General features: G+C 36.6%; 1 protein-coding gene across 1 annotated transcript in view; it reads left to right on the top strand.

The window, feature by feature from the left end:
* Window positions 1-12,089, top strand: part of LOC136255498 (uncharacterized) — a 52,447-nt gene that overhangs the window by 20,373 nt on the left and 19,985 nt on the right. The window contains exons 6-12 of the mRNA XM_066048286.1: window positions 556-1,481; window positions 7,760-7,957; window positions 8,016-8,111; window positions 8,163-8,207; window positions 9,248-9,550; window positions 9,602-9,691; window positions 9,744-9,791. Coding sequence (XP_065904358.1) covers window positions 556-1,481; window positions 7,760-7,957; window positions 8,016-8,111; window positions 8,163-8,207; window positions 9,248-9,550; window positions 9,602-9,691; window positions 9,744-9,791 — 1,706 coding nt within the window. The remainder of the gene's footprint in view (window positions 1-555; window positions 1,482-7,759; window positions 7,958-8,015; window positions 8,112-8,162; window positions 8,208-9,247; window positions 9,551-9,601; window positions 9,692-9,743; window positions 9,792-12,089) is intronic.

Here is a 12,089-nt window from a genome sequence, read left to right as displayed (position 1 = left end):
TGTTGAAATCGTCTGAACATACTTTTTGGTACTTACTCATATCTTTCAGATGATCAGAGGAGCTTGGGACTTGGAGACCTTTAAATTCTAGCTCTTGGTGCACACCTCTGTTTTAATTATCCCAGGATCAGATCTGGGTCCCGTCCAGATTACTACTTGGGTCAGTGGGTCTAGCGGGTCAGCATTACTGACCCACTTACAATGTTGGAACAAGTGTATTGAAGAAAGTGTAATGGTCAATGTGCCTAACAAAAGTGTTGAAAAGTGCTATCTAAAACAAACAAACAAATACCTTACGTAGCTAAAGTCTTTGAGCAGGCTATAGGACCAGGTGTCCTACAGACCTTCAGCACTTGTGCTATAAAGCATTAATAAATAAAAATTAAAAAAAAAAAACAGTTCAATAGTCCAGTCCAGTAGTCCAGTGCAGTGTTTGTACTTTCCCATTAAAAATTGTTCACGTACTGAATTGCATACTAGTTAATTGGCATTTAGTAGAATACATCTTACTTTTAAGCGTCAACCTGTTTATGTACAACACAATTTTATTTTCAGATTTGAAGGATGCTGGTTTTACTTGTTTACCAGTGTCTGATGACACCAGTGACTTGGACTCTGACACAGATGACTCTAGTAGTGAAGATGACCTACACTTGCCATCGCACACTGAAGTTTATTCACATTTCAACATATCAATGAAAGCTATTACCTTTAAAAAGCAGTCTTATTTGATGCCAGATGGTGAAACTACAATGTACTTTAAACCAAATAATGTTGTTGCTTTGTTTGTTGATCTGTTTGATAAACTGTGTAGTTTACTGCAATCCTGTGAAGTTGAAACAATGGTTCATCTTCTAAGGAGCCTCAAAGCCAGTGACACATACAATATCTCATTGTTTCCAGTTGAGTACATCACCAATCGCGAGTCATTTACTGATATTGCTGTACTGCTAAGAACATTGTTCCCATACTCCAACTGGTATGACCACTCCATCATCAGAGAGTTAGTAGGAGCTTGTGACTGTCCTGAAGCTGAGAGGGTACTAGATGAGTTTGACTCTCATATTGACCCTACTCTACATATCACTGATTACCCTATTCCAGTTTACTCCTCTACAATGATCCCCAACAAGTCAAGTACCCACACTGTGATGGCTGTAGTGTACAATAAGGAACTGTCCTCCTTACCACTTCAATGTGTTGAAGTGGTCAAGTCCATAATAGTGCAGAAATTTTGCATTACCAGACATGCTTGTTTGTTACTGGCTTTTGCTAACTTTAGTGCTACCATTCTTTACTGGCTTATCCCCAAAAGTATATTGTCTATTATCGTTGAGAAGGTGCAGGAGTACTCTGATGATTTGTCCACTAGTGGGATACTAGAGGTAGCCATTTATCAAAGCTTTATCTTCCCTTCTGGTAGTACTGACAGAGTATGGTCATCAGTTTACAGTATGGATATGTCTGGAATGCTGAACCAGGTAAGTATGTAAATATACCGTATTTATCCATGGGCTCAAATATGTGAACGCCTGATCGTAAATGAATACCTCAATACAAGATCTTGTACAAGATTACAATAGCTTAATTTGTAGAACAAGGCTTACTACAACTATTGAAACCCTTTACTTGTGAAACTGAGCAGCTGCTACAAGGACAAACAATATTTTCAGTTGGTTTATGACTGGATTATAACAAACAAATACTTGGGCATCTGTCTGTAAAGGATAAATATGGTTAGTTAGTGAACTTCTGTAACACTACGTACATCAAATGAATGAATAGAGCCAGACATATTAACGTAATTTTTTTGTTGTAAAATAATTTTCGTACGCAAAATTTGTACAAATATTTCTTGCATGAGAATTTTTATACAAGATTGAACTACAGTTATTCATGTGCATAAATCATACAAAAATATTTATCACAAAATTTTTGCATGAAAATAAAGTGAATTAAATTAGGCTACGTAGATTTACTCTACAGTACAAATGTTCCTGCACTGATTACTAGTAAGCAAAGTAGCTATTTCATTTAGTTTTCAGTGTGTTCTGCCATTGTAGAACCCTACATACTGTATGTATTATGGAAAACGATGCATGAAGGTAGCCTAGAATTAAATCTGCTTATTGCGAGTATTGGAGGCGTAGTGCAAAAAAATGGACAATTTGTGTTTGATTTTTTTTACGTAATAGGCAACATGCATAGATTGATACCTTTGCATACTAGCAAAAGAAACAGGACACATTGCCGAAGAAGTACGTTGCTAATCTGTACTTTTTTATTATAATGAGTCTACTATTAGCTACTGGTAAGTGTATATTTAAATTAAAAGTGAAGCAGGGATCCATGTGAAAGAAGGCAGTGGAACAAGGGACATAATACGTAGTACTACAACGCAGCTATGCAGGAAAATTCCTACGTTGTCGTGTTATTGTAATCCACTCAATGCCAAACTAGCCACATAGTTTAATACGTACCTTCATTCATATGTTTGTTCTGCTAATTTTTGTTTTACTTAGGCAATGATATGATATACATGTGTGACAGAATATTATACATGACTATTGAATTTAGGGTGACTGCATTATTATATATCTTGCTGCTGATCTTGAGTGGAGGTATCACATGTGATAGATCATTGAAGGGTGTGGTCACTACTGTGTTTTGTATAGCAAAACTGATTGTTTTAAGTGCAGCTTTTCCGCTGTACTTCCTCTTATAGTACTGTAACCAGGCATGCACTTTCAAATGTGACCGTCTCAGCAAAAACCCGTCTTGTTCGCACAATTACTTTTTTTATTCACTCAGCAATATAATTATGCAGTGTCCAAGGAATGGACCACCAAAGTTTCAGCCTTCTGTGGTGTGTAGATTTGGAAGTATAGCGATAGACAGTAGGAAGAACAAGATAATCGATTTGCACAGCAACCATAGACCCTTTCAGGTAAGCTGCTACCATAGCAACATCCGCCATTTTGGAGTACAACCTGTTTTGAAACCCTGGTAGCGTGGGAGAAAGCATACGTTTAACCAGGTCAACCTTTGCTGTAGAATGCTGAAGAAGAAGCTTTACTTCCTGGGTATTGTTTTACTCTTACAGAAAGCAACGCTACCAGGGTTGCAAAATGGGTTATACTCCAAGATGGTGGATGTTGCTATGGCAGCAGCTCATCTGAAAAGGGTCTATACTGTAAACAAACTACAGATGCTTACATTCGCAGCCATAACTTCCGTTTGGATTAGTCTACAACATTGTAATTTGGCTTATAACGTTCACCATGGATTAGCACATCAGCCAAGGTATAGTATTAGCCCTGTAGATATTTGCGCATATGGATATGAAGGCAGTTTGGTAGAAGAAATTATGAAAATCTTGTTTACGTTTACCGCATCGTAAACAAACGCACGTGACATGCATACTGTTGGAGCTAGAGAAATGAAACAAAGATTTTCGAACTCTCCATAAACAGGCGAATACGATGGTATATAGTTTTAATTGATTTGAGTCTTCCTTCTTTGAGTACTGGCCTGATAAAAACTTGTGTAGTTTTTTGTTTTTTTTGTAACATGCATAATTTTACGAATTATTTTAAAATTTTGATTTTCTCAATACGCATGCTTGTGCGAACAAGTCGGGTTTTTGCTGAGACAGTCACAAATACATTTTGTGGCATATACACTCTGGGTACATGTCCCTCAAATTTTTGTGCATTTTAGTTTAATACTGATGTTAGATTTTATTATATTTCGATATGCTAAAACTCTTCCATAAAGGTATTTTTTGTTGAGTAAAATGATTTTATGGCAGTAGTTTGAAAGGCACCATTTTCTTAGGAAGGTGGTCCCTACTTATACAGTACCACCATACTGTATCAGAATTCCATTACAATCAAGTACAGTAAAACATACAGTACATGTATTAATTTCCATTACAGTAAGGTGAGGTACAGCAATTCCGTACATAATTTGTGTTCGCCTTCATAACTTGTGATCAACACTATCAATTGCTACCACACTTAGTTACAAATACCATGTGTTTATACACTCTATGCATAACAAATTGTAAGCAATTCGGCTGAGCTGTTAGGAAGATACGGTACAAAATATCTGGAGGTGTCTAAAAAAACATGTATAGGGTAATTTTGTAAATTTTGATACGAGCCATGAAGACCAACAGTCTCAGGAAACTATCTTACTTTGGTCAAAACATACTACTGATCAAGGTAAGTCCTTTAAATTAGCCACTGCAGCCGCCTGCATAGCTTGTGCAGATCGATGCTCTCTAACATTCTAATAGAGCACTCACTAACTTACCAGATATATGAAACTTGGAAGCATGTTGCTGCACTGAGCATATTGGGTGGAAGATTTTCATAATTCCTTGAAAGTAATTTAGCCCAAATTTTACTCATACTTATTTGCATGACTAAATGCCACAAATTAATAGTTAACTATATCTATTCATCATAAATCATCATTGGTATTTAGTTGATCAAAAATGCATGACATTTAATGCACAGTCAGAAACAATATATTCAGGACCAAGTTCCTTTTGGTATTTCACTCAGGCCAATGAGCTCTAGTAGTGAAACCATTTTTCACAGGTAAGACATACCATCCAACATTGTTTCATAGCCTTGTTATCCATCATGGTAACACTTCCCACAAACTTCATCATCATCATCATCATCATCATCATCAGATAAAATATCTGTTGCTGAAAGATCACTTGGAGATTGTGTGGACAGCGTCTTCCTATATCTTCATGGAGCATGCTGAAGTAAGGGCTGCAGATTAGTGGGCTTCTTTTTGGTTTGTCTGGTAGCTTTTACAGATGCAGCACTATTTGTAGTATATTTTTTTCCTCTTATAGGTGGACAAACATCGACATCACACTCATTTGTTTCAGAAACATCACTTGAAGCAGTGTGGCTGGGGTGTCTTTTAGTACCATTCCTTTCTGACCTTCACTGTGGTGATAATTGCTTAATGTACTATTTTGGCTCTGCCAGTAGCTTGCATTGCATAGTGTTTTTCTTTTTCCAATCTTGCAAGAGGCTCTGGTGGTATGTATTTTAGAACGTTGTTGTTCTTTCTCAAGTGCAGCTGTTTTTCTCACACTCTTCTTTTGCCATTCTCTCATAAATGTCATCCAATGTTAAAATTGAAGCTTGTTCTTATATTTGCTTGCAGGGCCTACATGGCTTATTGTCCTTGAGGAGATTTGAGAAATAGCCTCGTAAACGAAGTCTTATTGGTGTTACCACATCATTAATAGTGCAGTTTGCAGCCACTTCCACTGTAATCTCTGACCTTTCACCATCCTCAAGTTGGCTGGCATTATTGGAAATTTCCTTCTGTGACTCTTGGATAGGATTGTGAGAATGAGGTAGGGCCTTAAGCAGCTTGCTAGAAGGAGTTGCTTCTCTTGGTAATAGGCAAAGCCTACTTTTGGAAAAGCCTTTGATAAGATGCTGTGAAAGAAAATTCTTTCCAAAGATTTGCCAGCAAACTTGGAAAATCTTTTCTCACATGTTTGAAGCTGGTGCTCCTTTAAAATTTTGCCGGGTTGCTTTAAGTGGTCCAAACATGGCAACATCATGTGGCTGGAAGTACAGTGGGGAGGAAAACAGATCAAATGTATATTATTACTGTGAGCTACTTCAACCAATTTGAGACTCACGAGTGATGGCTATCAAAAGTGTGTGAATGATGGCCATCAACAAATAAAACAACAGGTAGTTTAGAGGAGCAATTTTTACTGCTTAACAGCAGGGAGAAACATCTTCTGAAACCATTCCAAAAAGTTTCCTGACTCCATCCAACCACTGTCAGAGACAGAGTACATACAAGCACTAGGTCCACTTTGCATCCAACGATTCCACAAATTCTTTCCTTTATACATGGCAAATGGTGGTAGACGAGTACCATCAGCACAACCACCTCCCAGCACAATGATCACAACCACTTCCTCCACTAGTGTCATGTACTTGTCTTTCTCCTTGTTTAGCTAACACCTTCTTTACAGCTACAGTAGTATAAAAGCCTGTCTCATGACAGTTGCATAGATAATGTTGTAACTTGTCAGCAGGTAATGTACTTAAATCTATTTGGGAAAGGTTTTCAACTTGTTTGAACTGCTGAACTTCTGGTGTAGCTAATAAAGCTCAGTGGGTAGGATGTTGCTGTAACTTTTGTATACTTAGTTCTGATTGCCAGTGCTTCACTGCCACCAATATTTCCATGGAGTTCCATTTACAAAAGGGTTAGGTTGGTTTGTATAGTCAGTAAATACTCTCTTATGACCATTTCAACAAGTTCCTGAGACCAAACCCTATTTCTTGTAGCAGTTGTACTGACACCATGATTTCTTTCTCCTCTTCCTTAGTCAAGACCAGAGGAGCACCTGCTCCAATTCTGTTCACCCTTCGATTCATGTGATCATGAAAGTTCCAACAGGGATGTTAAACTCCGTGAAACTAGAGCTACCATCATCTTACCACTCTTCACGGCTGTGATAGCCATCAACAACTTACTTTTTGTGTATCTTAATGGCTTCTTTTGCTGCTGACAAGTGTGCACCATGTGTTCCTTAATTGATAACATGTTATCTAAATTCTTTGATAGTCTATTCAACAGCACTGAGGAACAACATGAGTACATAATTATGTAGCTTGCTAAATTTAGTATGCCTGCTTGGACTATTTGTATACAGTGATTAAGTCACATTAACATATCAAATTTTGCTGCAATAAATTTATTCTGCTTGTTTTGGTGCAACCTATAGATTATACTTGATGGATTATTTTACACAGGACCTGAATTAACTGGTGAAGATTTGTACAAGAAAACCTAACACTATAGATATATAAAATTCAGTCTAGTTTTACTTGATCTTTCTACATGTAGGAAATATAATTGTCAAAAAATGTTAAATTGCCCCTCATTCGGAATTATCCCACCATGCCTTACATGTAACTTTGAAGTATGTTATAATGTACAGTAAATATCATGTTTTGACTTTATAGTTGGTTCATTAATTGTTTTTCAAGGAAATGGAATGTTTAGGTGCTACTTGATCAGCAGTATGCACATAACATTTTTCAGTGTCAAAATTGTTAATTTTACCATGCTGAATTACTGTACTATTAAAATAAACACATATGCAAGCTTGGCTTCCCTGAATTTGTTTTGAGAAGTTTTTTTGTAAACATTATCCACACAAAAACAGCCAAGTTGTGAAAAATGGTGTAACCTAAAAAGCCTGTTGTGAAATTAAAGGTGGCAACCAAGAAATTGCCAGCTTTGATTTCATGACTTTTTCATCCATGATTTTAAAGCCACATCATTTTTCACAACTTGGCTGTTTTTGAGGTCCCAAAACCAGCCTATGGCTGATTTTGGAAGGTTTTTTACTCACTTTTCTATACAGACACAATGATGATTATTGAAGACAGAATGTATTGTATTGCATGATTTACTTCAATATTTGGTAATGTACTGTATAGATATCTACAAAACGAAAGAATTCAAACATCCATGATAATGAGAGATTAACTCCTATGTGTATGCATAGGTTAGTAGATTACCTAATACATCATTAAAACAATTACATTAACAATGAATTCAAAGAAATTCTGTACACCTCATAATCAAAGCGCACACTGTGCTGAGGCTGCATGGCTCAGCCTATAAAAGTCAGTAGTTTTGTTCAGAATTTCTGCTATTGTTACATATAGTCACTTATCTTTTGTAGGCTTATGAACAAATTCAGAGCAAAGAAACTGAATTTAAACTTGCTGAGCAAACAAACAGCAGCTTGCAACAAGAACTTAAGAACCTTAAAGGAGTTGAAGAAGAAGTAAGAATAAAAGTAGCTATATTGTGGAATGAGCTTAGCAAGTACAAGTGTGACGTTAAAGATAGGCTCATTAAGATGGCACCTAGTAGTGAAGTAAGGATTGTTTTTCAATGTTAGGGTTTATTGCTTTGTTATTGCGTGTCTTAAATAGGTAACCATTCCTTTGAGCACCAATAGAGAAATCACTGAAGATTTTATGGTAATGGATGGTTTGGAACAAATAGAAGAAGGCATATATGATTTGGAGGTATTTATTGTCTCAGTTATGTACGTACGTAAGTGGTTCTAATTTGTGCAGAAATTGTCTTGTCAAATTCAACTGGAACAAACCAAGCAGCTACAGGTATGTGATTTGAACTTTATAGTAAACATTTTTCTAGTAGAAGTGTAGTCTAACTCAACATGATAATCTTGGCAGACTATAGCCTATCCCCTTGTTACTATAGTATAGCAACTAATTTAAAGTACGTAGGACTAGAACAATCATAATTTGGCATAGACACTTTCTAGTGTTAATGATTGAGTACATACAAGCTTCTAGCCATACCTCTATACTGCATCATAAAAGGTACTTAATCAAAAGCAGGTTATACTACTCACTGACAGTTAATAATCAGCAGTCACTTACATTTACTCATCCACCAGTAGTAGGGTTTCAGGCTATAGCAAATCACCCTGTAGAGGTTTCAGCTGCATAACAAGTTACCCTGTAGAGAGTTCAACCACATAACAAATTGCTCTGTACAGCGTTCAACTATGTGACAATATTACATTGACGAAAATGACTATCAGCAACAAATAGTTCTAATTGATGAAATAATCAATAAATTTTTTCAGTCTTTCTCTTACTCCAGTAGTAAGGAATCACTGGCTTTGGGGTTTGTAATTGCAAAAGGAAGTAATACGTATCTATGCCTAGCTGTAAAAGAGAGTACAACCCCCAAAAAAGGGTAAAAAGTTGTGAAATCAAAAGTGGCAGATATCAATACCAATCAATTAAAAATGACAACTTCACCACATCACTATATGTGACCGGATTTGCGAAAAGGGGTCTTCCACACACATCCAATTTGCCAACTTTGACAATTGATAACTTCAGATTGGAAAGAACTATTGCCTTGAATTTTGGACAGTGGTGAGCACCACTATAGCTGAATACGTGGTGAAATTTTCAGGTTAATATGTTACTTGAACACTGCGTTATGGTCTCCAACGGTTACGGAATTGGATGTGTGTGGAAGACCCCTTTTCGCAAATCCGGTCACATATATTGATATTAGCATCATTGCAGCCACCACTTTTGATTTCATAGCATTTTAAACAGTTTTCTGTTCTATTGTTGCATGCAGATAACAGACTATTGTAGTTGTGTATGTGTCACAGGAACAATTGCAACTTCGAGAGGAATATGAGCAATTGGAGTCACGTTTACAATTAAAAAATAAAGAAATTGAGTTATCCAAAGGGACATTTTCAAAAGTTGGTGGAAATACAGAGCTACCAGAACTCCGCATATATGCTGCAAAATTAGAGCAAAAGAACAAAGAATTGCTAGGAAAAATTGATGGAGTTAAGAAAGAAGTTCAAAAAGAGATTGGAATGAGAGTAGCAAATCTTCAATATAAACTCAGCAATCATGAAAGAGAGTTTAAATCTGCTATTAAGCAAATAATTCCAGACAGTGAAGTAAGTACACAATAGTATTAGATACATATTTGTATTATTTGTATATTATAGTCTCTTGTAGTTAACAAGGAGCTAAAAGTTAGTAGAGCTGGTTCAAGTGGTACAGTAGATGATATAGAAGACAGTATAGATGATTTAGAGGTACAGAAGTATAGTTGTATATTTGAATGGTAACGCATTTTCCTTTTTTTAGAAACTGCTCAAAAACTTTAAGGAAAAGGGATTGACACACATCAATCAAGTAGGGTGTCACTATACATATTAAATGTTCTAGTGGGTTTTCTTGTGGACAAATTTTTGTAAGAAAGTGAAATTATGCTAGCACTTAATCATGTAATAATGTGAATCCTTACAAAGTTAATTGACAGGGTGTTTGTAGCCATGCGCAAGCATACCTGGAAAACTGTAAATGTTTCAAACCTGATTAGAACGCTTGAAAGAACTAACTCCATCAAACTGCTGGGCTAATACTGTTGTTATATCCAACAGGTCTAGAAGGTTTCAGTTTGTCAGAACCTCTGTAAATTCACTGGCAAATGAAGCACACTGACATCTCATAATTAATACATGCTATACAGGGTGCACCCTTTCTAGCCAAATGGTCTCACTATTCAGCTAATATCTTCAAAATTACATGCCACAGACCATCAAAATTTGGTACAGGCATCGGGAAAGCGTGTTTCTACTGAGATTTTTCAAGATCTTTGTTTCCAGGGCATTTTACCCTACACCAAAGCCACAAATATTCATTTTCTTTAACTTTTATGTGCCCATACAGTACATAAAAAGGGCTGCGTCACATTGTTATACAAAGTAAGAGACATTTGTAATTCATTGACAAATGGTTATACACTACGTTGTTCCATTGTAGAGAAATACGACAGAGTAGGTTATAATCTGTGTGGTATATATCTTTGAAAAGAAATCATGCTATCCCACAGAATTTTGTCTGGCAATGTATAGATAGTGTTACATGGGTTGTTTGGATACAAATTCCTGTGGAACTCCCTCACTAGGACTGACGTTATTAGTGCTTAAAAATTCAATTTAACGTGTGCGTGAAACAGCTTGTTCTATATGTGAAAGATTGAGAGCATGAAGCAGAGGCAGGTGTCTAAACTTTCTGCATACATAGGACAATTGTTAAACAATGTCCAGAAGCCATGTTGTATTCACAAATTTTGTTTGGTTGTGTAGCTGAACTAAGGTGTTGTATTAATATTGAATGTACATACATCACCTGGTATGCTTGGTGAGCAGTTATTTGTGACCAGATCTGCAAGAACCCACGTGTTTGTGCATTTTTTGAATTCTGCTTGATTATAAATTTCAGCCCTAAAGGACAAGATTTTAGAAGCTACGTACTTACAGTGCTGCAAAGTAGTAACCACAAAAAGATTGATTTGTACAGGGTAATACAGTGCATGGAAAATATACTGCAAGCACTTAATTAAATGCTTTATAGCTTATAAATGATGCAGTCTTGTATGGATATGCACTATCTCATTCCCCATAAACAGATGAGTCCAATTCAGGGTAGGTAGGTATGTATGTATGTCTTACTGTAACAGCTCCTTACTATGAAGGCAAAAACTCTGAGAAAAAGTTGAGGGTGAACTGCACATCGAATGCTAGGAAAACACTCCTACCTTCCATTTCCTTGACACAAAGCAAAGGTTTTAACATCTCTTAATTTGGGGAATACTATGATACAAATTTTTTTCCGTTACCACCCTCCTTCATTGCAAAGCAAATGCTCAAAAGTAAGCAGATTTTTATTTAATTAGTAAAGTATTTCACCCATTGTTATTGTCATACAGTATGGTAGTACTATATGTTAGGGATCACAGAGGGTTTGGGTGTTTAGGCCAAAAAAAAAAAAATTACCCTCACAATACTATCCTGGAGCCTTGGCAGGTATAACCAAGTCCAAAAGTGCCTTTAAATACTTCCAATAAGATTGTTATGAATTTAAAAAATTATTCAATGGATTTTTTTCTTCTGAATAACTGCCTGCCTGCCTGCCTGCCTGCCTGCCGGCCCACCCACCCACCTGCCTACCTGCCAGCCTGATACCTTCAGGCAAGATTAACCCCTGCAAGTATAACTTGATAAAGGCTAAGGCTACAGGATTGATTTTTTCACTGTTCGACATTGCTTCATCCCAAGATGTGCCTTTTGGCATACCACATTATGTACAATGCACACATCATGGACATACCTTTGTCCTCCTTTGTATTCCATTTCTTTTGTTTGTATTTTCCATGGTTACTGGATTGACTGCAGAGGCACTTCTGATGCTGTTTATCGCTTGAAATGCTGTGTAATGAGCTGAAAATAGGTAAAAGTAAAGCGTAGCAGTTACTTCACTTTCAAGTCAGTAATTGATAAATAAGGCACGTGAATCGTCCATATTTTTTGTGGTGACTGGAGAAGTTCTTCCCCGTACTGTTCTTCGTTGTAGCACTGTGTAACAGGCTGAACATAGCTGAAAGCGAAGCATAATGACCACTTCACTTTCGCAGCAGTACAGGTGTAA

This window comes from Dysidea avara, chromosome 5 (assembly GCF_963678975.1).
Source record: "Dysidea avara chromosome 5, odDysAvar1.4, whole genome shotgun sequence".
Lineage (NCBI taxonomy): Eukaryota > Metazoa > Porifera > Demospongiae > Dictyoceratida > Dysideidae > Dysidea > Dysidea avara.
This window is presented reverse-complemented; position numbering and strand designations above follow the sequence as displayed.